Source organism: Grammomys surdaster, unplaced genomic scaffold (genome assembly GCF_004785775.1).
Source record: "Grammomys surdaster isolate TR1022 unplaced genomic scaffold, NIH_TR_1.0 272, whole genome shotgun sequence".
In the NCBI taxonomy this organism is placed as follows: Eukaryota; Metazoa; Chordata; class Mammalia; order Rodentia; family Muridae; genus Grammomys; species Grammomys surdaster.
The window spans coordinates 504,929-528,370 of NW_021604713.1; the positions used below are offsets into that span (position 1 = coordinate 504,929).

The following is a 23,442-nucleotide window of genomic DNA, read 5'->3' on the forward strand; positions in this document are numbered from 1 at the left end:
TTAAGTGAAAGAAATTAATTTTGTTAATATTTTTAATCTAATATATCCAGAATATAATCTTTTCAATATGTGACTCCAAGCAATTTCATCATATATCCAGAGGTAAAAACCACATGTGGCAAGCAACTACAATAATGGACAGAGACTCTGGGATTTGTGAAGATCAAGGAAGTACTTTGCTACTGCAACATATCAGGTTCTTATTAAAGAACAATGACTTCATCCAGGTTTGACTCTGGCCTATATTCATTCATCACTGTGTTGAACAAGTTATCTTATCTCCAAGTCTAGGGTTTCTCATTTGTCAAATGAGAAAAAGAAACATGCTGGTGGCTGCTCACAGCACTGTTTGTATTGCTTTCTCCTAAGGAAGGTTTGTTATCTGACACTTAGACACCTGAGGAGAACCATGTGTGGCTTCTTTTGCCTCCTACTCTTGCTGAGTGTTCAGTAAGTCTGCTTCAGCTTTAGCAGTATGTCTTTTTCCTATTTCTTGTTGGTTACGAACATAAATAATAGTCATCAACAAATGGCCTGGATCCTGAGCACTACATGAAGATACATGGCCCTAAAGTGTTCTGTTTCTGTCCCCCATGAAGTCATCTTGTGATCTTACAGCCCATAGCAGCTTCCAGACTACCTTTTTCCAGGTCCAGATTCTATAGTTCTTAGATCTAAAGAAGAAAAAGGTCTGTAAGCAGACTGAAATGTAGCATACGTACTGTGGACTACAATACAACTGTATTCTTAATTCTTCTTCAAGTTGCCAACACACCTACTATCTCCCTTTAACAGTTTATTTAGGGAATAAGCAGCACGTGGATGGCATTTTTAATGAAGGGGAAACTCCCAGGGCCCCTGGATTTACTCCCATATATTCTTTAGGGATATACATCTAGTAGAGTTCCATGTGTAATACATCTGATTACACATGGTAGAGTTTCTGGCTTGTAGAGACCAGTTTCTGCAGAAATAAAGGAACTGATTCATATGCATGGAAAAGGAGTGACTGGATTGCTAGCAAAATGAATCAAATTACTTTCTTATGGGCTACCATTATCAGGCCATCCTGGGAGGCAACTACGTGGCTAATTTCCAGTCTGTAGGGGCACTTTTGTTCAACACCAGTTATTTAGCCAGCACAAGGAGCATTCTATTATCACACACAGCATTCAAAGCCTAATTCTGTTTCCATAGACTATTTTCCCAGGGTTATGCGACCAATTCAATGTCATGCTGTTGAACCATAAGCAGTACAGATCCGGAAAGTGCCTCCTGGCCCGGTGCCCTTCCAAAACACTCCCACACCCACAGCTCATAGCAAGGAGTCAGATCTCATTTGAGGAATGTTGAAGAAAAAAGAAAAACACCAAGGTCCCAAGTGGTGATTGTAGCTGGAGATTAGGGGAAAGGGTGTGGGTGTAAAGGTAGATAGATGAGCAACAACCTTGTCTTCCTCAAGACCCACTGAGTCCCAGGTGCATCCCAGGTCAAGGAACCCAGCCAGGTCGGGCTCCACCAGGATGAAAAAAGTCCTAAGTTTCCCTGCACAAACCTCTTGTACTTACTATGATCACCGCTTTGGGAGTGGGGCCCTTAAACTCCCTTGGAACAGTGCCAAACCGCTGGCTATACATCTTCAAGTCTCTTTGGGTTGGTGGCGAGAGGAAACTAAGAAAGCCCGGTGGAGTCTACTTCCCAGACGCAGAGGCCGGTTGCTATGGTGCGCCACCCCGCCCCCGCGTGCTGCTAGAGTAAAGGTGGGCGGGCCAAGTAGAAGTAGTCCCTAGTCACTGGCCCATAAGATCAATCTGCAGTCATCAGCCCGCCCATCCACTGCCCAGCACAAGAGCCCTCCTTTCATCTCCTTCTCTTCCTCCCAGGCTCAGCAGAAAGACAGATGGGGACGGGACCTAATAAACCTTTTTAACTGAAAGAGTTAAGACACAACTCGGTGTATTTACTAGTATCACACATAACAGACCTAAAAGCATGAGAAACGTTATTGGACCTTTGAGGTTAAGTTTTGTACTTCCTCGAAATTAATCTTGATGGCGATAATAATCACATGGCAACCTTATACTTGTATTTCTTTTCTTTTCTTTTTTTTTTTTTTACAATTCGCAAAGTATTTCCAGAAACAACCTTTGAGGTTGACAAAATTCTTACAGGGTTGAAGGAGTTGAAGGTATTAGCTTTAGTTTGAAGTCGATTAAGGCTCAAGAAGCCGAAGTGCTTTGTCCAGCCATGCAACCAGTAATATCTGAACAAAATCTTCCTACTGCACTGAACAGAAAATGGGGCTCACACTGGGCTAACACAGAAAGAGGGCAGATCAGATACACTGGCATGGCAGTTGTCTGGGCTGGGCACAATAGTCTGGAGGAATCAGCTTCGGATCAGAAGTCCAGATACTCAATTCTTGAGAATCAGGATCCCAGGTAAAACTAGCAATACTGTCCAGGAAACTAGACGGTCTTCGGCATACACGGAATGAGACCATACCCTTCACCCTTGAGACTTGGGTCGCCACAGAGGTCTTGTTGTAGTTCCCAGTGATAGTAAAATGGAGTTATACTGCTTAAGAGCCAATTGATTGCTACTGTGGTGCCCCTGTAAAGTGGGCTGGGGTTGGGGAAACAAGAAGGGAGGTTGGGGGGAGGAGGTAGTAATAAGGCCAGTCACTGACAGATACTAAGTGCAATTCACGTATATTCACGTTTAAGGTTGGTTTTCTTCAAATTAGTTTGCTTAATTATTTGTACCCCACCCACTTCAGATTTTCTATATGGTACATCTCTAGATTTGGATTCCATTTCCTGAATTCCAGGTTCAGCTTTTCAGCCACAAAAGAAAGTCTTTCTTCTCTTAATAATTGTTTTTTCTCTCCTATAATATTTCTTCTTTCAACTGCAGCTCAGTAAAATACTCATTTTCATTTACTGCTAACAGTTTATGTAGCCTGAAACAAAAAAGAAAAAAAATTAAGAGGCTGTCTGGATTCCAAGACCATGTCCAGAGAGGCAGTTCCTTTATCTGAGTGCTCTCAGTGGTGGCCTTTAGGTGGGTGTTCCCTCACCCCCAGCACACCCTCTACAGAGGGGAAGAAATCCCTTCAGCAGGGTTTGTGAAAGACTCCAGACATTGGGGTTGCATGTCTTACACCCTTCACCCCTGAGACTTGGGTCGCCACAGAGGTCTTGTTGCTGAGTCTGGGAAGGCCTAGGGAAGCTGACCCTTAGAGGCAGCCAGCTGCTTGCAGACATCACAAGCCCATCTTGAGCTCACACCAAAGAGCCATCGGTTGATGAGTCTGGTAGCACTAGCTCTCAGATTAGATGGTTTCACCACTCTCTGAAGAGTGGAACCAGCTTTTCCATATACCAGGAGTCTTTGCAGGCAGAGGCTCTGCCTCAGGGCAGCTGGCACCAGCTTTAAAATCTATCTAACGGTCATCTCAACCACCCCAGGCCTGGAGGAGCCTTACAGACTGAATGGTGGGATGAGCAGCAAGTGCAGTGCCTCAGCCTGCAGGCACCCATGGAAGCTGAGGGAAATAACACAACAGCCACCCACTATCCCGCTTTCTCACAGTAGTCAACACTGTTACCATCACCAAACATCCCCAAAGAAACACTAACATAAAAAACAAGAAGTAAAACAAGAAAATTTGTTTTAAAATAATTTTACAATAGAACACCTTAGAAATAGAAATGATTAAGTTGTTTCCAACTTCTATACTATTTCAAGAAAACTCAAAAAAGGACTCGCTTCTCCACAGTATACTCAATTCTATATTTTAGCATCAAAAACCATAATAAACTGGAGATCTTTTTATCATGTATAATATATATTGATGCACTTTATAAAATTGCATTTCTGAATCTCAGTATTATATATACAGTGAGAACTATGGGCCAAGCTCTCAGGACTTGGATGAATGACACAAATGCAGCTGGGACCAGCAGACTGTGATGGATGAGCTTGGCATGATTTCTTTACTTGCTGGAACTATCATGAAATCCACGGTCTTCAGTTTTACATTTTCAGCAATGTAGTTTTGTTGTTATCCTCAGGTGAATGCTGAGCCCTTGGGAGCTGAATCATGGCAGGTGGCTTTCTACCATGTCATTTGACTAGACTATGTTTCCTGGGCTCCTTCCTCATGTACTTCCAGTTAAGAACACCACAGAAACCCTGTGCTAGCAGAGGTGAAGCAGAACAGGCTGGTCTTAACACTTGGAGGCTGGTACAGGGACACCAGGCATGCTGCAGTTCATACAAACGGTCATTAGTCTGCTGTCTCACCTTGCTATGGGGAAACAGCAAGTCCTACAGCCAGGCCTTCAGCCACTACAATTCCCCTGGGATCTTCCTTTAGCTTCTATAGTTCTAGGCCAGATGCTCCTAAGGACACTAGCTTCTTCTGCAGGATACAAACATCATTGAAGCTGGAGGCAGTGAAACACTGCATGGGTTGCAGGCCATCTTCTTGAATTCCAACTCTTGTTCATTGGCTCCCATATGTCCATCCACCTACCCTTCCTGACTCCTCCGTCCTGAATACTTTAGGTCCCAGCATCATATATAAATGACAGTCCTAGAGGCTGCTAAACCGTCTCCGCAAATTACAAATTACATAATGTAAAACGTCTCCCAAAACGTTCTTAACACACATACACCAGCCTCTGTTGCAGGGGTTCTGATCTTTTGATTGTCCTCTAGTCAAACACACACAGTACTCAGAATCTTCATTCACAAGTCAAATGCCAACCAAGCATATGTCCCTTAATACACCACTGCCAGAACTACTAGGGACAAGTGGTGCACTCTAGGGGTTAAAGAACAGTATGATTCCCGGACACAACTAGGCAAAGCGGGGCAAAGGCAGAGAACAAGGTGGCAGAACTCTGTCTTGTGAATTGGAAATAAAGAGAGTGATCCATAGCTGCATTACCTAAGGCAGCAGAGCTGGGACGAAGCTAACATACAGGGCACATAGGACACACATATGGCAAGGTACTCAGTCCTGGCCTGGAAAGCTGGCTAAGTAATAAACTGTACACTGTTGGCATTTTAAGGATGGAAAATGAGGTAAGGCTGAGCCAAGACTGGTCCTCAAGCAGGACTCAGTGCATAAACTGACTCAGCCTCCTAACAAACCTTTGGGCTGAGGGCAGGAAACAAGCACAAAGGTCATGAGAAAGAAGAAGCTGCCAGCTAAAGAGGGGTCAGGCTGACAGCTTTAGTTCCAAGCACTGCTCTGTCTGCAATGAGACTGTCTGAGCCCAGCAAACTGTCAACCAGCAGTGAGAAGAACACAGTTAGGAACAGAGGGAACCTATGCAGCATCCAGGGCCTAACAAGAAGGTGACCTGTCCACCCACAGCCTGGGCACTCCCTAATCCACAACAGAGGCAAGGTGTAAAGGATACTTATCTTACACTTTTCACAGTGACCCACTGCTACTTTCAAAGTCACTAAAACTGTCATTATAATATACATTATTGCACAGAAGATTGCAGTTAACAGTTTAGCGGCTTAAAGGACAAAACTTTTATAGCCTAGGTGTGTTTCTAGACTCTACCAACACTAGCTGTTCGATACTAGTAGAGTTCTTCACTCTGAATCTATTACCCACCTGCAAAAGTGCATGATATCAGTGTGTTCATAAGGACTACTGTGAGGGTTAAGTGTTGCTTAGCTCCACAGAGAGCTCAGCAAACAGCAGTTCCTTTCCCTCCTTTACTCACATAGCATTGTAACTGCTATTTCCCTGAGAAAATGTTCAGACACACTGCCAGGTCATCCAGAAGCCACCAACAAACGCTTTGAAGATGGCTTGTGTGAGTTGTTGTTTGTAGAAGCTTCAGCTACCCTCCCTACCATCCAACTTCTCATCGCACTGAAGTTCTCGAAGGAGCAGATGTTCTACCAGCCTTCTACTCTTTCTCTTCCTCTCCGGCTTGTTTCCTCTAAGTTCCAAGGCCTGAGCAGGCCTGCTCTTTGTGCTTGTAGGCTTTTCTCCTAGGGTGGATTCACACTCAAGCTCCACAGGCCAGGGCCCAGTCCCTGGAGGATCAGGGCTGTTTTTCATAAAGCCGGTCTGCAAATATCACCTTCAGTCCTACAGTCAGCAGAAGCCTCCAGTCTACTGCATTTTAGCTTCAGGTTTTTTAAGGTCCTTGGACCTAGAGAAGAGGGAGCAGGTCTGTCTGTTGAATGAGGTTTGCTATGTACAAAACACAGCATCACAAAACCATTTTCTCGTATTCTGTATGTCCATCCATTTCTCCTAATTTATCCTACAGTCACTTTTCTTTCTTCAATAGACTAGCAATGTAACAGTATAGCACTTGTCTGTTAAGAAGTACTAGTTTCATCTTCCAGAAAATCCTAAGCTCCCTGAGGGCAGGGGTCCTGTCTCTCCTCCCCAGGGTTAGGCCTTATAGGCTTCAGTGTAGTTACCAGTGGAGTCCCCAACTGCTCTCCACAAGGCAGGCTCTCAGTCATCTCCACCTGCTGTCTACAAGGTACACTACCAAGGATTCGCGCTGTTACAACTACATGTGGGAACAAAGGGATCCAGGTGCTTGGTCCACTCCTTGTTCTAACCTTGTGCTAATGTGGGGTGTCCTCCTCCCACCGGCACAATGGCAGCTCTCCTCACTTCTGTTACTACACTCACTAGGGCAGGTCTACACAGTATCTGAAACCCAACAGCAGAGGTTGGAGAGGCACAGCCCAGTCAACCCACAAAGGCTGCTCAGGGAAGTGGGGGATACACTTGAGATCACAGAGCTAACTACAGACTTAGCTCGCACAGCCACACTGCTTGGGCAAGTCAGTGTCATCTGTGTGATATAGACTCTTCCCATCATAAGGGACAGCGCACCCAGTAATGGGCTCTTAGGGTCTCCAAAGGCCTTCTGAGCACAAACAGTGATCTGAGTAAGAATGTAGGACAAGTCCAACCCTTCAAGGCTTTTCTTAGGGAGGTTGGAACCAGCCTCACTTTATCTGTTTTCTTTAAAATCTCATCATGGAGCAGCAGTCCTGTTCCTTCCCCAAAGAGAGCACTCGCATGTGCACACACACACACACAGACACACACACTCCCTCCCTCCCCTCCTCCCTCCCTGGCTGTACAGTGTAATGGTGGCACACGTTCTGTTCCTCTGCACCAAATCAAATTGCTAACCCTAGATTCAAAACTCAGGGCATATCTGGCCAGTACCCAACCATCCCCACACCTAACTGTATGGGGCACACCTTGGCAACCAGGCTTCTGCATCCCGAAGGCGGGTTCCACCCAGGCTGAAAATCTCTGTGATCTGAGGAAGAATTAACATCATGGGTCAGTATAGTGGGAGGAGACAAGGCAAAGTCAGGATAGGGTTGGCGCATCCCCGGCACTGACCACTGGCGTGCCAACTCCTCCTATCTCCTCTGCTGGGGTTGCTTCAGAGACATAATCTTCTTTGTTCTCTTCTCTAAGCTCCTCAGGGCCAGGGGGCTCTTGTTTCACAAGTGGAAGGTCTGGGTCTACTGCCTAGAATGAGGAAGGGCAGCAATTAGGACAGGAATGGCCTGAGGCAAGTTTTTTCTATCAGCTAGCCCATTACGTAGACAGACCTTGCTTTTATCAATAAGAAATGCACCTCCCTACCTTTGAACCATTCCCATTCCTGAACCATCTCCAGTCACCTGTGAACTGGGCAAAATTAGCTGCCTATGGAGAATAAGGCGTCTGCTGGATATGCTGGCTAATTCAACAGAATGGTCATAAACAGCACACCTATCACTATATCACAGTACACTACCCTGGCTTACTATCTCTTGTTAACACACCTCCTGTGTGGCACCAACAGGACATCATTATTGCCCTAACCTTGCTAGGGAAGCCAGACTGCAACGTGGAAGAAGTCAGGATGGTGGTGACTGCTGTCCACTCCTGTGGGGCATCTGCCTTCTCTTGCTTCACCTGGGGTAAGGCCACAACCCAACTCGGGGCAGAGCACTGGGCCTCCTGCATAAGGGAGGATGGCAGCAGACTTGGTCTCAGCTCCATGGCACAGGGCTGGGTGGAGCTGGAAAGAGCAGGATGAGAGCCTTACCTGTACTGGGGCTTCTGTGAAAGGAGCAGCAGTGCCAGGCACCTGCATGAGACTGCTGGTACCCTCCTGTAAAACCACAAGGTCTGTGTCAGGCTGGGGCAGTATAGAGCCTCTACCTGCTTGCTGCTTTCTTGAAACTTGGACAGGGCCTGGTGGGGTTGTGACCACAGCCAAAGGGGCCTTTAAGGGAGCACTCGGTTGGAGCTGTCGAGCAGAAGCAGGCCTCTTTCGATGAGGCTGTGGAGGCAATCCTGCTCCCTCCTCAGACCCTGACCCAGGAATGGGCAGCAATCGCTTCTGTGAGAAAAAGATTGGGTGCTGTGGTCAGCTGGTGCCACCTGAGCATCCATGCCCACCTTGCCCTACAGTGAGCCTGCTAACTTCCCATCAGGCCCAGGAGAGTCTACTACTTTCCTGAGCTCTCACCACGGAGCCTGCTACTCAATCTCCTGTAAGCAACGGCACTACCAGCTGGGCTTATTTACCCCAACACAGTATCTGCTGATCCTCAACTTGAGTTACTAGAACACCCACCCATCTACCAGGCCTGCCCACCACTCTCAAGCACTGGGAGGTGGGTCAGGTCCAGCCTAGCCCATGCACCTAACCCCTCCTGCCCCACCCACCATGGCAAACTGCAGGCACTGGCGCCAACGACACTTCTGGCGCTTCTGGTTGCTGCCCCCGAATTTGGGCTTGTCCCAGCAGAAGTCGCAGTGGCCACAGTCCATCCGCCGTAGGCAGGCTGCACAGGCCCCACACTTGCGGTTCTGCCGCTGGTTCATGTAGGGCTGCTGGGGTGGAGGGAACGATGGTGCTGTCACTAAAGGCCATCCTCAACACCCTCATGGAGGAGCTAGCTACACACCAGGCTCAGCCTAACTCTTCTCAGCATCTGCGACTTCAAAATGCTACAATCACTGTGCCAGCTGGCCTCCAAGACCATGAGGACTGGGGCTACTCCATCGCTGTGCAATGCATTACAGCATCTGGTATCGAGACAGTATCTCCAGACCTCACTTCCATCAGGACTCTTGCTGACTTTCCATAAGTTCTCATTCCTATGCCAGCTATGGGACATACTCTATCCAAGTGTTTCTCTGCACTCTTGTGAGGGTCATCATTCAGCCTGCTTGTGCTGCACCAGCCACTGTCTGACAGGAAGCACTGCCACTGTGCTTCTAATTCCTAATTCCTTCCCCAGTAATCGATTATCCCACTCTGGTACTCACTATTACCCCTACTAGTTCCATTACGGCATCTGCTTCCTTGGGGTTAAAGAAGCAGCAGGAGAGTCTAGGCTTATCCAGGGAAAGTAGGGCCACTCACTAGCTCGTCCTCGTCTACACAGTAATAGATGAACTCAGCAGGTGATGTGGGGGCTACGTCGCTGATGTGCTGCAGAGGCAAATATGCTGGGGTCAGGGCAAGTTCTGAGTAAGTTTAGGGTTGTGCCTTCCCCCTCCCCACCAGGGCATTACCAGCTCTGTGGGCTCTGGGTGCTGTGATGCAGGATGTGGAAGAAGTTGCGGGGCTTGGGAGCGATGCTGAGAAGCAGCCTTCGAGCCTCTCTTACTATAATCACGTTTACCCTGGAAGCCAAAACAACAGTTAAGGCTTGGTGGCACCAGGTAGACACTGGACGCAGGGATCGCACAAAGCATGCAGAGTGGTCAGGCAGAGTGTGCAAGTCAGGCACTCACAGTGGGGGAAGCCACAACGTGGGGAGGGCACTGGTGACATCCTTGAGGGTGGCCTCGGAAGCGATGAGCAACGTGCTAGCAGAGAAAAGTAGGTAGGCAGAACCAAAGAGGTGAGCATGGGATAGAAAAGAAAATAAGACATGAGGCAGGAAAAGCCAGACTGGGAGGAAGCAACAGCAGTGGTGGTGGCGAGTTTAACAGCAGAATGAGCTCTGGTCCAGCCTTGGCTCTACCATCACCAGTCCCTTCAGCCTGACTCACCCAAAAACAGCGCCGCTGCAAACACCTCCACTGGCGTTTGAGACCAGGGCGGGGAGAGCGAAGGCAGATGCGGCAATGGCCACAGTCCTCTTGGGTCTGACAACCCCGACACACACCACACCCTTGGCTCTGTGGGGAGGCCGGAGGTGTGACATCTGGAGTTGGGGCTAAGAAGGCCAGGGACTGAGGTGAACCTGGGCCCACCCCTTGTGATTGGACTCACCTTCTCCACAATTCGCAGGCAGCGTCTCTGCTCACACTTGCAGAAAAGCCCTGAGGCCACATCGTGGGGCAGCTGCAGGCAACAGGTGGAGCATACCCCGCAGTCCTCTTTCACCAGACAAGCTGTGCACTCCCCACAGCCAAATCGCTGTCAGAAACAGACGGGGAAGGTTAAAAGTCTTGCTCCAAGACCCCTGCTTGCATACCTACTATGCAAGTCTCCCATCAGCCTCCTTGCCATAGATGATAAACTACTGACTAGCTTGCCACTACCAAGGCCACTACAGTGTCTCCTACAAGTGTTGTTAAATGCGTCCTTGTGTCAACTGACAACACATTCATTCCCATTACTGGATCTACAAACAAACCAACAGCCAGGTCCCTATGTAAAAAAAAAAAAACAAAAACCCAGCATATCAGTCCTAAACACTCTGTCAGCCCTACCCCTCCCGTGCTCCCCTGTGGACTACACAATAGTGTTCTTACCTTAAACTTTCTCTGCTCTCGGTTGAAGGCAACTCTCTGTGCTAGTGGAAGAAGGGAGAAAAATGGAAACCAGGCTTCAGACATGTGGCTTCAGCTACTACATTAACCCTGACTTCTACAGTTTTACCTACAGCAACAGAGTGGGGCTCACAGGCTGATTCCAGACGTGCCAAACATCACTAATGTATAACTCCAGCCTAGCCCAGCACTGGTCTACAGTATGGCCTGTCTAATTCCCTTTACCTCGGCAGTCTTTGCACAATGTCCTGAGTCTCTGCCTTTTGATACCATCGCATGGCAAGCGGATTCCACAATTCTCACAGAACCTAAAGTGGAAAGAGCAGGAGTAAGCACCTCCAATCCCAAGCCATGCCCACCTGACTCATGTTAAGCCAAAACTCACGCCGGTGCAGATGCAGGTGCATGTGCAGGTGTAGGTGCAGGTTCAGACACAAGTAATGAAGCTGGAGTGGTGGCAGTAGCAGTCTTATTTTCCTTCCGTGGAGTTTCTTTCCTGACCTCACTTCTCTGTGGTCCAACCTGATGTTTCTTAGCCTTGGCTGGTTTAGAAGGCTTCTTTTTCTTCTTGCTGGGGACAGCCAAGGGATGGGTCTGAGGATGAAGACAAGAAGCATGTAGATTAATGCCTAGGTGTCATATGACATAATTGCCCTAACATGGGCACCAACATTGTCAAGTACCTTGGGAATGGGATGGCATAAGACGCCTTGTCTGAAGTCAAACAGGGTAAGATCACATGCAGGGCCCAAGTATCGAGTCAGCTCAACTTTGCTTCGGATCTTTTCTCCTGTGGGGCTGAGAATGAACCAGAATGACTTGGCAGCAAGATGGAGCCAATGGCAAGCCACTCACACATCCTCACAGATCTGGTGAGATGCAGGAAGCAGTCTGGAGTCTGACTGTATGCCCCACCCAAGTCCTACTCCAATATAAGTAACAGGAATACAAAATGTGAATATAAATACTAGCATGCATAGAAATGTTAATAATTGTGAACCCTCATTTTGATCTATAACATCATATATTCTATGGTAATCCCATAAAATCATAATACAGTGGAAAATTCTATTATCTGCAATACTGTAACAATTTTAATGCCATAACAAAAAACATTTCGGCATCTGTAATGGTGTCACTGTAAACAAGTTTACTGCAATGCCTATAGCACAATGATACACAGTGCACATGTGATTAATGATAATTACAATCACTAGATTATGAACTTAGTACAATATTATCATTAGACTCCTACTTATGAAAAATAATAATGTACTGTGAAACTGCAATGCTGGACTACTAGTAATCAAATATAATTAAATGTTTACTGCTTCTCTTGATTTCATAATTCTCTCTTGTGCTTGATTTAATCCTCTGACTTTTGTTCAGCATAGGAGCAGTATGCTACACTTTATCCATACAGTTATGTGGTACTTAATGATGCTTCCATCAATGACCAATGCATATACACGATGGTTCCATAAGATTATGTTGTCTAATGATACCACTCATGTCCTAGTTTTATAATCTTATGATTTGTACATAACCCATTAGATAACATGTTTTTCAGAATGTATCAGTACCAGTAAGCACTATATGCTTCATATAGTCATGTGTATGACTATATGAATATTTAGCTTAGATGTACAGCATAGTAGTGTATGATACCACCTGGGTTGTATAAGTGCAGTCACTGTATATTTCTCAGATTGTATTACTATTGGTAACTGTATAGAGACACATAAATAGGCCAGACATGGTGGCACATGCCTTTAACCCCAGTACTTGGGAGACAGAGGCAAGGGGATAGATTTCTCAGAGTTCAGGGCCAGCCTGGTCTACATAGTCAACTCCAGGGCTCTGTAGAGATTCTGTCTCAGGAATAATTAAATACTAAAAGCAAAGACACATAAATATACTTACAAGTAACGCTAGTGTTAAAAATTATACAAATAAAAATCAATACAAAATACAGCCATATTAAGTAACATGTAAATATACATCTTGTTTTGCTTTAAGATGGAGGTCTCATTTTAACCCAGAGGCTTTGAAATTCTCTATGTGAAGAAACATGACCTAGAACTTCTAATCCTCCTGTCTCAACCCGCCAAGTACTAGGATTTCAGGAGTATAGCACCATGCTTAGTTTATGTAGTGCTGACAAACTAAAGGCTCTATGCACATTATTAATGCTCTCAGTTGTATTGCATGTAAAAACCAGTAATCATAAGAGTTTGTAACAGAAATATTTTTAAAGCATGAAAATGAAACTATATGCAAAACAAAGTATAAGCATAGTTAACGCTGAGGGATGCTACTCAGGACTTTTCACTTCTGAATTGTGAGGGCAGGACACTTACTGATGTGTGGTTATGCAAGCTCAGACAGACAGGGGCCTTTCCTCTACCTAGTGCAGCACACACATTACTGAGCCCGCCCCCTTCATATCATACCATCCTATAGGAATTGGGATTCAGAGAAATGTCAAAAGCACAGTATTATGGATCCTGATCCTACTGTGAGAAACTTTGTTATCACTGGCCCCAGAAGTATCACATTTCCTACTAGCATCCACAAACCTAACAAACTGATGTACTAATCTGATGTATATACATATGTATATACACAATTACTTAGAGATTTTTAAATTTTTATATAACCTCAAAAAAGTTATAAACATAATGAAAACTATATGAAATTTTATTACATTCTTCTAAGGAAATGGAAACTTAAATAGGAAGAGTGTAAAAAATTTTAATAGCTCCATCAATAATACCATGCTTATAAACTTCAATGTTGATATATTTACAGTCAATTCTCATTATATATAACTATGTATTAGAAAGTTACTACAAACCCTGAAATTTTGAAACAAGAACCACTGTGCCCACAGGAGACACAAGGGTAGGTTCCAGCAAGCCTGTCACATTTTCAAGCAACAGATCAATAGTCCTGTTTTATGTATCTCTGCTTAAAAACACTGTAACATTTGTTTTGTACTAATGACTCCATGATTGTAAATGACTAAGAGCCTCTGGCTTTAGAGGATGTTTTATCTAGGTTTGTCTGCTAATGTTTTGTCATTTTTCTGAAGACACCTGCTGTAGAGAACCTATACCATAAGTACAATGTTTTTACACCATATCATCTTCTGAAACATACAAGCCAGCCAGCACCAGCTGAGACGGTTAAAATTCCCTAGTGACAGCTACTATGTCTTTGGCTTTCCTTATAACAATGCTGGTCACTATGCACAGATTTAGCTGCCTAACCAACTTCTCTGAAGCTTCATCAAGTTAATCCAGATGTTGATTTTTTGTTGTTGTTGTTTTTTTTTTTAACACAATCTCGATCATTCTACCACTGAAGACTTGGGAACCAGATGCTGAGGTGATAGCTCAGAGAAGCAGAGAAAGCACCCAGCTGACCTTCCTCCTCAGTTGACAGCCCAAAAACTATTACCCACTCATGCAAAATCCCGTCTTCAAATTTCTACTTCCTGTGCATCTCTCTATCCACCCTCCTGACTACCTCTTACTCTCTATAATTTTTTAATAATCTTATGTTCACTTCCTGTCAACTGGTTGCTTGTTCTGCCTCTTGACCTAAGGTTGAGCCAAACCACAACTAAAAACAGGTTTTTCCCAGTAAATACAACCAATCTCAGGGTTCACAGTGTGATTAAATATCCTACAACAGTTTTTGTTCTTTTCAGAGCAGCCTCACACACATCTCAGCAAGTTTCCTCTTCTCTGTTTGGATGAACTATTTCTGATTTTGAAACACTGTAACTTAACTGAATAGCACTGCAATTCATGCATGGAAGAAGCTTATCTGACAAGGAGAAAAGGCAGTCTTCTTGCACTCAGAACACTAGAAAAACTTTAGCACTTTATTTGGGAGTCATTTTAAACAACAAATCTGCTAGCAAAAATATGGCTTTAAATAGAAAGGATGACCAGTTTGCAAAACCAGAGAGAGTTCTTGTTCAACTTTGATTCCGAATACATGCACTAGACAATTCAAATCCTTAGCTGTTCCATGTGTGTCTGTGAATAATCACAAATGCACTGTGAATATTGACTTTGATCAAATAAACTTTATTAAGAATATGTGATTAAGAAAATAAAACTTTTAATAAGGACTATGCACACAATTCTAACTCCATCCATAGATATAAAAACACTCCTTTACTTTAATTAATACCGAGGTCCAACTCCACTGAACAGTCCACAGCCCACCCGTTACCTCTGATAATAGATGTCTGAGCGTCCACAAGAGGCCCCTGACTTTCTAAAGGCCTCTCGGCGTTTCCAGCCAGGGCCCAGGGCTGGGCAGTCCTGCCAGGCCTCAGCCATAGATGCTTCAGGGACAGAACAGAAGCCTGCAAGATTGGAAGAAAATAGAATATGAAAAAAAGTGCCCAAGTATTTCCAGGCCACAAAAGCCATGTGTTTCATTTAATACTTACCCCAGACTAGCACAAGTATGTCCTTAGTGAAGGAAATACTCCCAGTCTTTGACTTAACAGCCCCATCCTCCCTCTTTGTCCCCTAATTCTCTTGTCCTCGGGACCCTACTTCAGTGTTCGAACCACCCACTTAAACTTTCCTTGATCTGAGTTTCCAATGTCTTTCCATGTTCTAGCTGCATTTATGTGTCAGAGCCCCAACCTCTCCATACACTGGATCAAACATTACCCACATTCTTTCCATTCCTCAGGCTGGAAGCCTCCTACGTGTCCCCCTTAAGTTCAAGAGCTCTCCCCAAAGCTTATCTCCCCTTCATTATTCTGACCCACAAATCCTCTTCAGTCTCGGTGAAACGTCTCTATTGCTCACCCCTACAGGCAGTGGGAGCTACTCTTTCTCTTAACTCTATGATCATTCTCCATTTTTCTTATGAAACTTCATCTTGTGAAACTTCCTTGTTCCTCCACAGTGACCTGCCACTCAATTTCTCAGTTTGTGTTCTAGGGCAAGGCCATCCCTCCCAATCATCGGACATTCTACTTTTTTGTCTGCCACACGTCTCCAGTCCCTCATTATTCTAACCCTGCTATTTCTCCTGTCTCGGGGCTCTATCTTTGCATTATCAGCTTTGGGAGCCCCATTTCTATCCTGTTAACACGAACGCCCAATGACTCTCTGAACGGTCTATCTCTCCTACTCCTCGCCATCCTCGTACCAGAATCTCAACACCGCTGTCAGTGCCCTGAGCCACATTCCTTCCTTTTCTGTCTTTCTGTCCAGTTTCCCCAGTCCTCTCTCTAAACATGCAGAGGAAGCCATTCCTTCTCCTGACGTGAGGGCCCTCCGCGTCTTCCCGATAGCGTTCGGAGCCTGCACAGCCTCCTCCTGAGCTCTCGCCACTCCCACGGCTGTCTCACCAGCTTGACACTAGGCCCGCAGCTTCCTCCGCTCTAGGCCCGTGGACCCAAGGGAAGGACCCGGCTCGCGCGACCCGCCCGTTCCACTTTTGCTCTTCTTCCTCCTCCACCTCAGCCTCTTCCAAAACAGTAGTTGTCGCCTCTGCGGCGGTTGGTTATTCCCGGAACCGGAAACCCAATGCTTGCCTTTGGGGCTCCGACTAGGACCAGCACCTGTGTGTGCAGCCTTTTCACGCGTGCCCTCATTGGGGAGGCTCCGCGCCTGCGTACTGCGGCTTCACAGAGGCGCGCGGTTTCTCGGGAATCTGCGGCGCCTGCGCACTGACAACACCTGCAGCCCGCCCGGTCTCTGTTGCCTGTGCGCCTGCGCTGCTCAGTGCCCAGTCAACGCAACCTTCCCTGCTCGTTGGTTCCAAAGCCGCTCCTCTGCTCCAAAGCCGCTCCCAGCGCTAGGGGGCGTGAGTGGTCTGCCTGGCTCGGCCCACTCTTGATTTCTGTCTCCACAAATAGCAGGAGCACAAACACCGAGGTTATGCCTGTCCACTTTCTTTTCCAGGAGACACTCTTCCTTTGTTCCTGTGACTACCTTCTTCAGGATTGGTACGTGATGTGCAAGCAAATATAATGAGGGCACCAAGTGAGAGCTTGCCCATTCCTCAAAGGCTCAGTGGGAGAGAATGGTGAACTGACCAAGGTAATTTATTTTACTTTAAGCTGACTCCATTTAGTGTGCTTCACCCAACTGTTCCTTAACACTGCTGTGTTATGTTGTTACAGAGTTGGAGAATTCGAGACTACTGGGAAAGACTACTCAATCAAATTCAATTAGCTGAATTTGATTAAGCTGGCCACCTGACTGCACCCACCTGATCAAGATGAGAGACTGAGACCCAGGCTTAAAGGGAAGGGGAAGTTTTAAAGGCAAAACCACACTTGGTTTATTTATGAGGAATCTGTAGCTATGTGAAGAAATGCCTTACTTCCACCTTTCGAGCAACCATAAGCATGTTTACAGAAGCCAGGGCAAGCAGTTAATCACTGCTCGATAATCACACATCTCTGGGAAGTGAGTAAAGAGACTGAAAATTCCCTGGAATTGTTGCTGGGTTCTGCTGATAGACTGAAGCCCTAAGGTGGTTCTCTTGAGTAAAGTAGATTCGATTTGGGCCATACTACATTCTCCACTGGTTCTGGATCACGTGGATCAGATCACTGATTCATACTCATGTTGGGCTAAATGGTGCTACTGGGCCTGTAGGAACTCAGAAGTTGGAAGCTGTGGTTCCTTGGGGCTAATGCGAAGCTCCTAGGGCTGTTGATCCAGTCATTCCTGTTCCTTTAAGAAGAAAAATGAAAATACCTGAGACCAGCCTCTTGTTTCTACTGACAACTCTGTCAGTCAAAAGGTGTTCCCTACCTTCAGCTCCATTGTATATGTACGCCTGGGGGAATACATGAACAAGTACACAGAAACTGCCATCTACTGATGCTAATTCCAAATCCTCTGCAGTGAGTAATACATGTAATTGAGGCCAAAGGTACAGGCCCTCAGAGTCCCAGCTGGCACAAGAAAGTAGATCCTCATGTCCTCAGATCTACAGTACAGGTGAGAGAATTGTAGGGCAGACTGTAAGGGGAACTGGAAAAAGGCATTAACTGAAGATGCTAAGTGTCAGTGTTACAACTCTGAGGGGAAAGGCTTCCCCAAAGGAAGTGTTATAGCTCTGCTTTGGGCAGAGGGGTGGAGTGGCGGGAGGAGGTTTCCCTAGTGCAAGTGTCACAGCTCAGAAGGAAAAGGTATCCTGGCCTTCAGGAGCTGTGGAATACAGCAAAATCACACTGCACAACAAACCTAACACAAGAGATTTATTGGGAAAGGAAAATTCCAAGAACATAGCTGCCTTTGCTTGGGTGAGAAACAGCAGAGTACCAAGCAGAAGACAGAGTTTATATAGGGTTTGGGGGTGGGGAAACTTTCCAGGGTAGAGATTTCGTGGTCAGGGATTGGTGGGTTTTCAAGTCCTGAGCTTAGGTTTATTATTCTGTAGGGCAGAGCTTTGCCACATGTGTCTGGAGGGACTCAATCTGACCATTTTGGATATTAGAGTGTTTTGTGGGTAGAGCTTGGTCATTGGAATTCCACAGGGACATTCCAATGTTATCATTCGAATACCTGATGAATGGCCCATCAAAATCCTTGGGGAGAAGAATTTAACCTTCACCATCAGGGTATAATTGGGAGTTGCCTGGCTCCATAGGTAAGGTAATCCTGTAATAGACACCGTTTAAAAGTCTAAAGTCTAGTTAGAAGTCTTTTGGATTTATTGTTGAAGAAATCTAGACAAGAAGTTTATAAGGCAGGGTGCAACTGGTATGACTTAGAAAAGGAGAGGAGAGAGGGTTAAGAAGGCTAATAATGCAATTCCATATTAGACAGTGATGATCCACTGGCCAGAGACATTGAGTTGTCTCTTACTTTCTTTTTTCTTTTCTTTTCTTTTTTTTTTTTTTTTTGAGATCGGTCTAGAGTTGTCAGATCTTGTCTTTTACTGTAACCAACTGGTTGATATGGAAGCGTTATTCTTCTTTGAGACTCAAGACACAAAGACCACCTTTCTCTGCTGTTAGTAAAGCCAATCCTCACCAATTTTGAAGCACTATGGTGACCAGTGAGTCTGTTTGGCCCTGGAGGGTAAGGAAGGTCTGAGCTACTTGTTGAAAACTGATGGTAAGTATCTAGGAAAGAAATCCCTTCACACCAGTGGCAATGCCAGCAATTATACCTAAGACTTCGAGAAAGGGTAGGACCTGACCACTCATTTGTCCTAGTGTGTTACTATCAACCCTCTGATTGGAATCGGCAAGGGTTTTTCACCAGGTACCACTCCTAATTTAGGGGAAAAAACACCAGGGCCCAAGTTCCAGACCACCCAGCAGGTAAGCAGTGAGTTGTTGTGAAAGTTTGGACATAAGGGTAAGGCGGTAGTGCTCAGAGTCAAAGTCAGAGGGATCCAATGTGCCCTGAAGAGTTAAAAAGCAGTCTTCAATACCTTAGAGAGAGAGATTAGAGAGATAAGAGGTGGGAGTAGTATTTGGCTCAGAACAATTGAGAAGTGAGGTGAGAGAGTGTAATAGTCCAATTGTGGTTGGGAAGGGAGGAGACACAACCAGCACTCTCCAAAGTGGCCAGGCAGAGTGTGATTCAGTAGCTGATATGCTATTAGGATGGCCCAGATTTGTCCCATGGTATTTGCAGGATTGATATGAGTAACCATTTTAAGTTTATGGCCACTTTTTACAGTAATCTTTTGGGTCATAGAGAAAACAGGCGTAGGCTGTAAAGCCCTGGTGAAGGGAGTTACAGGGGCCTTAGAATTTCCAAACCCTGTTAGGATGAGCTGTTGGTTAAAGGTAGAGGTCTTTTGGATGTTCAAGTAAGAGCTACCCCAGATGGATAGGTCCCCAAACCCTGTGAAGACTGAAAACAGGGCCCCATTGTCCGGAAGGAAGGAGATGGATTATCCTGATATAGTAAGACACGATCCTTGGTCAGTGGTACTTACTTCGAGATGTCCCCAAGTGAGACACCTAGACACAGATGGATGCAAAAGCAAGAGGTTTATTTTCTGGTGCGTCAGGGTCAACCCTTAATCAGTTGAAGGCAACCCAGAATGACTATTACAAGCAGGTTTTATACTTTTTAAGGGTACAGGTTACGCTGGGCAGTGTTGGCGCATGCATTTTAATCCCAGCACTTGGGAGGCAGAGGCAGGCGGATGTCTGAGTTCGAGGCCAGCCTGGTCTGCAGAGTGAATTCCAGGACAGCCAGGGCTACAAAAAGAAACCCTGTCTCAGAAAAAAAAAAAAAAGGTACAAGTTACATCAGCAAGGTTACAGTTCAAGCTTATTGACTAAGCATATTAACCTTTAAACCTATTGACTAGTAAGCTCGACATGCATTTGAATTCTACCTGGGACTTTCAAGAGGGTCAGATAACTATCAGTCAGTACATTCTGAGAATCTTTTAATAAGAATGATCCTGTGGGTGGAGTGAAGTAGTTGGAAAAGAGAAAGCTAATGATAATATAATGGAACTATGAGGCCTTGTTCCAGTTCCAGCTCCAGCAAGCTGCAGAACTCAGCAGCTTCAGCCTTGATTTTAGGAGCTAAGGTCATAAAATGCTAATTTGTAGACTACTCAAAAGGGAACCTGGGGTAAATGATTGAACTGATGTGCAATTCTTAAGTAGCTGATGCAAAATAAAAGACAGAACTTTGGTCTGCAAGAGAGCTATAGGCATAAATTTTTCACAACCTGCTTTAATAAAGGTTCAACCACTCTTCTACTTCACCACCCAGCAGAGGTAATGGAAAAGAAGGGTTATTAAAATATGGGGGAAGCAGACCTGTTTAGAAATAGTTCTTTGGGGGCAATTCCAATCTTTGTTGTTCTCAGTCCAGTCTACTAGCAAACAGCAAACACAAATCACCAGCTGCAGACCAATCCACTTGGCAGATAACATATGAACCAGCATTTTTAGTCCAGTCCACTCAGCAGACACCACACACAAATCAGCAAGAGGCAGGTCAATCCAGAAGAAACAACAAGGCTCACCAGCCCATCTAAGTTGGAGAAAGTTGCAAGAAGCTGCAGGAATCTAACAAGAAGATCTTTCCTGAGTTTCTCTATATGACATCATCACAAGCAGAGCTCAGCAACACAATGTAAGGTGAACCAATGCTTACATGTGATCAGCGAAGAATAGCAAGGCAGAACAAAGTGAACAGTGCTCTAGCTCCCACTGCCTGTGGGTCATATTTATATTCTTTCTAAATATCATGTATCCTTTTACATGTCTGCTATAGCAAAATATCCTTTCACCTGTGTCAGCTTCACAAAACATTCTTTCATGTGTCTTCTATAGCAAAACATTCTTCCACCTGTGTGCCCCAGGGAAACATCATTTGACATAACTGACTTTCCAAAGAAACTTCATATCCCCCTTTCTGTTTAAGAATTGTCCTTTTCCCTAACATTAATGATCTACACACAATAGAATTATAATAATTATAAATAATTACAAGAACCATCACATTTTAAATAGATGGCATATGTATACTATAGTCAAACAATATTTTAACAAAACCTTGAGTCTCTGACAATATTAACAATTAAACAAAAGACCTTAAATTTCTGTTAATATACAACAATTCAAGCAAAACAACTTTAATTTTTATCAATTCCTGATCATAACCAATACCAACCTTCCACCCTAGATGACAATAACCTTAATAACATGTCAAATGACCAAAATAATCCACCCTAACTTAAGGGACTGGTGTAGGCATAAATATTTTACAACCTACCCTAATAAGCATTTAACCTCTTACCCACCACACACCAGCAGCAGTGAAAGAGAAAATTTTTTAGGATGTGAGGGAAGTGGACCTGTTTAGCAATAGTTCTTTGTGGGCAAGCTTGATCTTCTTTGGCAGCAGTTCAGTCCCATAGCAAACAGTATGACTCAGCAGCTGCAAATCAATCCTCTAGGCAGGAAGATACTACACATGAACCAGCAGCTATAGTCCAGACCTTTCAACAGGCAGACACCATGCATGAACCAGCAGCTATAGTTCAGTTCTGAAGAAGCTGAAAGGCTTACCAATTGGCCCAAGGCTGCAGGAACCTCATGAGAAGTTCTTGGGCAAGTTTCTCTCAATGTTAGTGTTAAGCTGAGCTCAACAACACTGTGTAAGGCAAACCAATACATGTGTGTTGTTAGCAAAGAGGTGGAACAAACCAAAACAATGCTCAGTGCTCATCTCCCACTGTCTGTGGGGTCATATTTATACTCCATCATGAGTCTTTTCATATGTTTGCTATATCAAAACATCCTTTCACCTGTGTCTGCTTTAGCAAAACATCCTGTGACTGCTTCAGCAAAACATTCTTTTCTGTCTCTGTTTCAGCTGAACATCCTTTCATCTGTGTGGTCCAGGAAAACATCATTTGACATAACCAACTTTCCAAAGGAACTAGAAGTTTCCATTTAAGACTGAGACAATGGTCTTCTTATAATTACTTCCTACAGAACTGGGGTGAAGAATTCCTGTTTGGGGCCCAAGGAAAAGAGTGGTTAGTCTGAAAAAAAGCTAGCTGTAGCATTGTTGCCCAGTCTTTGGGTTTATCCAGTCTCTGTATTGTGTGACTGTGGGACTGCATAAGGGTATCCTGGGTCATGGTTGAGCAGGTACTTAGAACCCCGAGATTCTCCGTGGAATTCTGCGTGAGAACCGGCAGGAGTTCGGTCCCTCCCATCATCTAGGATCCTGAAAACAGTCACATTTCCATAGAGTCACATAGGCCAGGCTATAGGCCTCAGGCCCTAGAGATTTACATACTAATGAAGGCCAGAGGGCAGAGCAAATTAAACATTCCTCCCCCAGATCCTCCCCCAGATCCTCCCCCAATCCTCCCCCTTTCTCCCTCCCTATATAACTCGGGACTGCCCTGAGTTTTGGGGGGGTACGCCTAGATCTATCTATTATCCGTCATGACAATAAATCTTTTTGGAACCAAGGACTTCCTTGTGTTACTGGGGCCTGCCACCGCCAAGGCCCTCAGGCCGCTGGAACCATAAGAATCCTCCTCCCTGATGTGGGACCCTCCATGGCGGTGGGCTTGCGCCGCTGTGGCAGCCTTTTTAAATTTTCCCCACATGTGACCAGTCTATTGTCCAGTCTCTGTGTTTATCCAGTCTCTGTGTGATTGAACATGAGGACTAGGCCTTTTGAAGTTAATTTGTGTGCGTATTTTGAAGAAACCAGTCTGTGAATCATCTGGGCTATTTGCTTTGTGAAGACATTAATGTCTCAGCTGATAAGAAGTTTTCTCTGGTCAGATCTAATCTTCATACATTTTGTAGTAACCAAATATTTTCTTCCCTTGTAGATACATAAGCATAACCACACCCCCATCTTAAAACTAGTGCTAATTTTCATTCTATGTCAATACATCCTTATAGTAAAGTGACTAAAATAGGAAGATAAATTCCATTTTGCCTTTCAAACTCCATTTTGAGTTACTTGTCCTCAGAATGACACAGCCCCCACCCTTGGGTTCTGATTAAAAGACCACAAAATGTTCTTAGCAGTTGAAAACAGACATAACAGCTGTGGCTAGCTCTCAACAACAGCATAAGCTGGTCACAATAACAGGATGGGCTAAGAAAACATGAGTCGTTC

The 23,442-nt window shown here is 45.0% G+C and overlaps 2 protein-coding genes and 1 long non-coding RNA gene across 19 annotated transcripts in view; 1 reads left to right on the plus strand and 2 right to left on the minus strand.

Annotated features, from left to right (window-relative positions):
- Positions 1-1,735, minus strand: part of Cfap53 (cilia and flagella associated protein 53) — a 67,327-nt gene extending 65,592 nt beyond the window's left edge. Inside the window, exon 1 of the mRNA XM_028776761.1 lies at positions 1,569-1,735. Within this exon, the coding sequence (XP_028632594.1) occupies positions 1,569-1,637 (69 nt within the window). The 5' untranslated portion in view covers positions 1,638-1,735. The remainder of the gene's footprint in view (positions 1-1,568) is intronic.
- A 345-nt stretch (positions 1,736-2,080) lies between these two features.
- On the minus strand, positions 2,081-16,448 carry Mbd1 (methyl-CpG binding domain protein 1). 16 transcript variants are annotated; one of them, XR_003712549.1, is made up of 17 exons: positions 16,197-16,448; positions 15,056-15,191; positions 11,491-11,605; positions 11,193-11,401; positions 11,033-11,115; positions 10,790-10,830; positions 10,305-10,451; positions 10,082-10,210; positions 9,599-9,709; positions 9,447-9,515; positions 8,744-8,911; positions 8,118-8,414; positions 7,892-8,029; positions 7,421-7,552; positions 7,259-7,334; positions 5,754-6,191; positions 2,081-2,962 (listed from the first exon to the last, which is right to left on the minus strand). XR_003712549.1 is itself a non-coding variant. In XM_028776743.1 (16 exons), the coding sequence occupies exons 2-16, from the start codon at positions 15,163-15,165 to the stop codon at positions 2,890-2,892; spliced, it is 1,884 nt and encodes a 627-aa protein (XP_028632576.1). In that variant the 5' UTR covers positions 15,166-15,191; positions 16,197-16,448; the 3' UTR covers positions 2,695-2,889. The 16 variants fall into 16 exon arrangements, 4 of the variants coding, with proteins under 4 accessions (XP_028632576.1, XP_028632577.1, XP_028632579.1 ...); XR_003712550.1 differs by having other exon boundaries at positions 2,884-2,962; positions 5,642-6,191; positions 8,744-8,908; XR_003712555.1 differs by having other exon boundaries at positions 2,884-2,962; positions 5,642-6,191; positions 8,118-8,183.
- Positions 16,449-16,618: 170 nt separating this feature from the next.
- On the plus strand, positions 16,619-22,439 carry LOC114628831. Of its 2 annotated transcripts, none has more exons than XR_003712560.1 (4): positions 16,619-16,890; positions 16,974-17,802; positions 18,714-18,924; positions 22,168-22,439. It is a non-coding gene; the product is annotated as an uncharacterized LOC114628831 (long non-coding RNA). The 2 variants fall into 2 exon arrangements; XR_003712561.1 differs by having other exon boundaries at positions 18,724-18,924.
- Positions 22,440-23,442: the final 1,003 nt, after the last annotated feature.

Coding starts and splice junctions, on each gene's coding strand:
- Mbd1 (XM_028776743.1), bottom strand. CDS start 15,165: ATGGCTGAGGCCTGGCAGGACTGCCCAGCCCTGGGCCCTGGCTGGAAA. Junction 11,606..15,055: donor TCAGACATCTATTATCAGAG/GTAACGGGTGGG, acceptor GTTCATTCTCAG/CCCCACAGGAGAAAAGATCC. Junction 9,516..9,598: donor ACCCAGAGCCCACAGAGCTG/GTAATGCCCTGG, acceptor TTGCCTCTGCAG/CACATCAGCGACGTAGCCCC.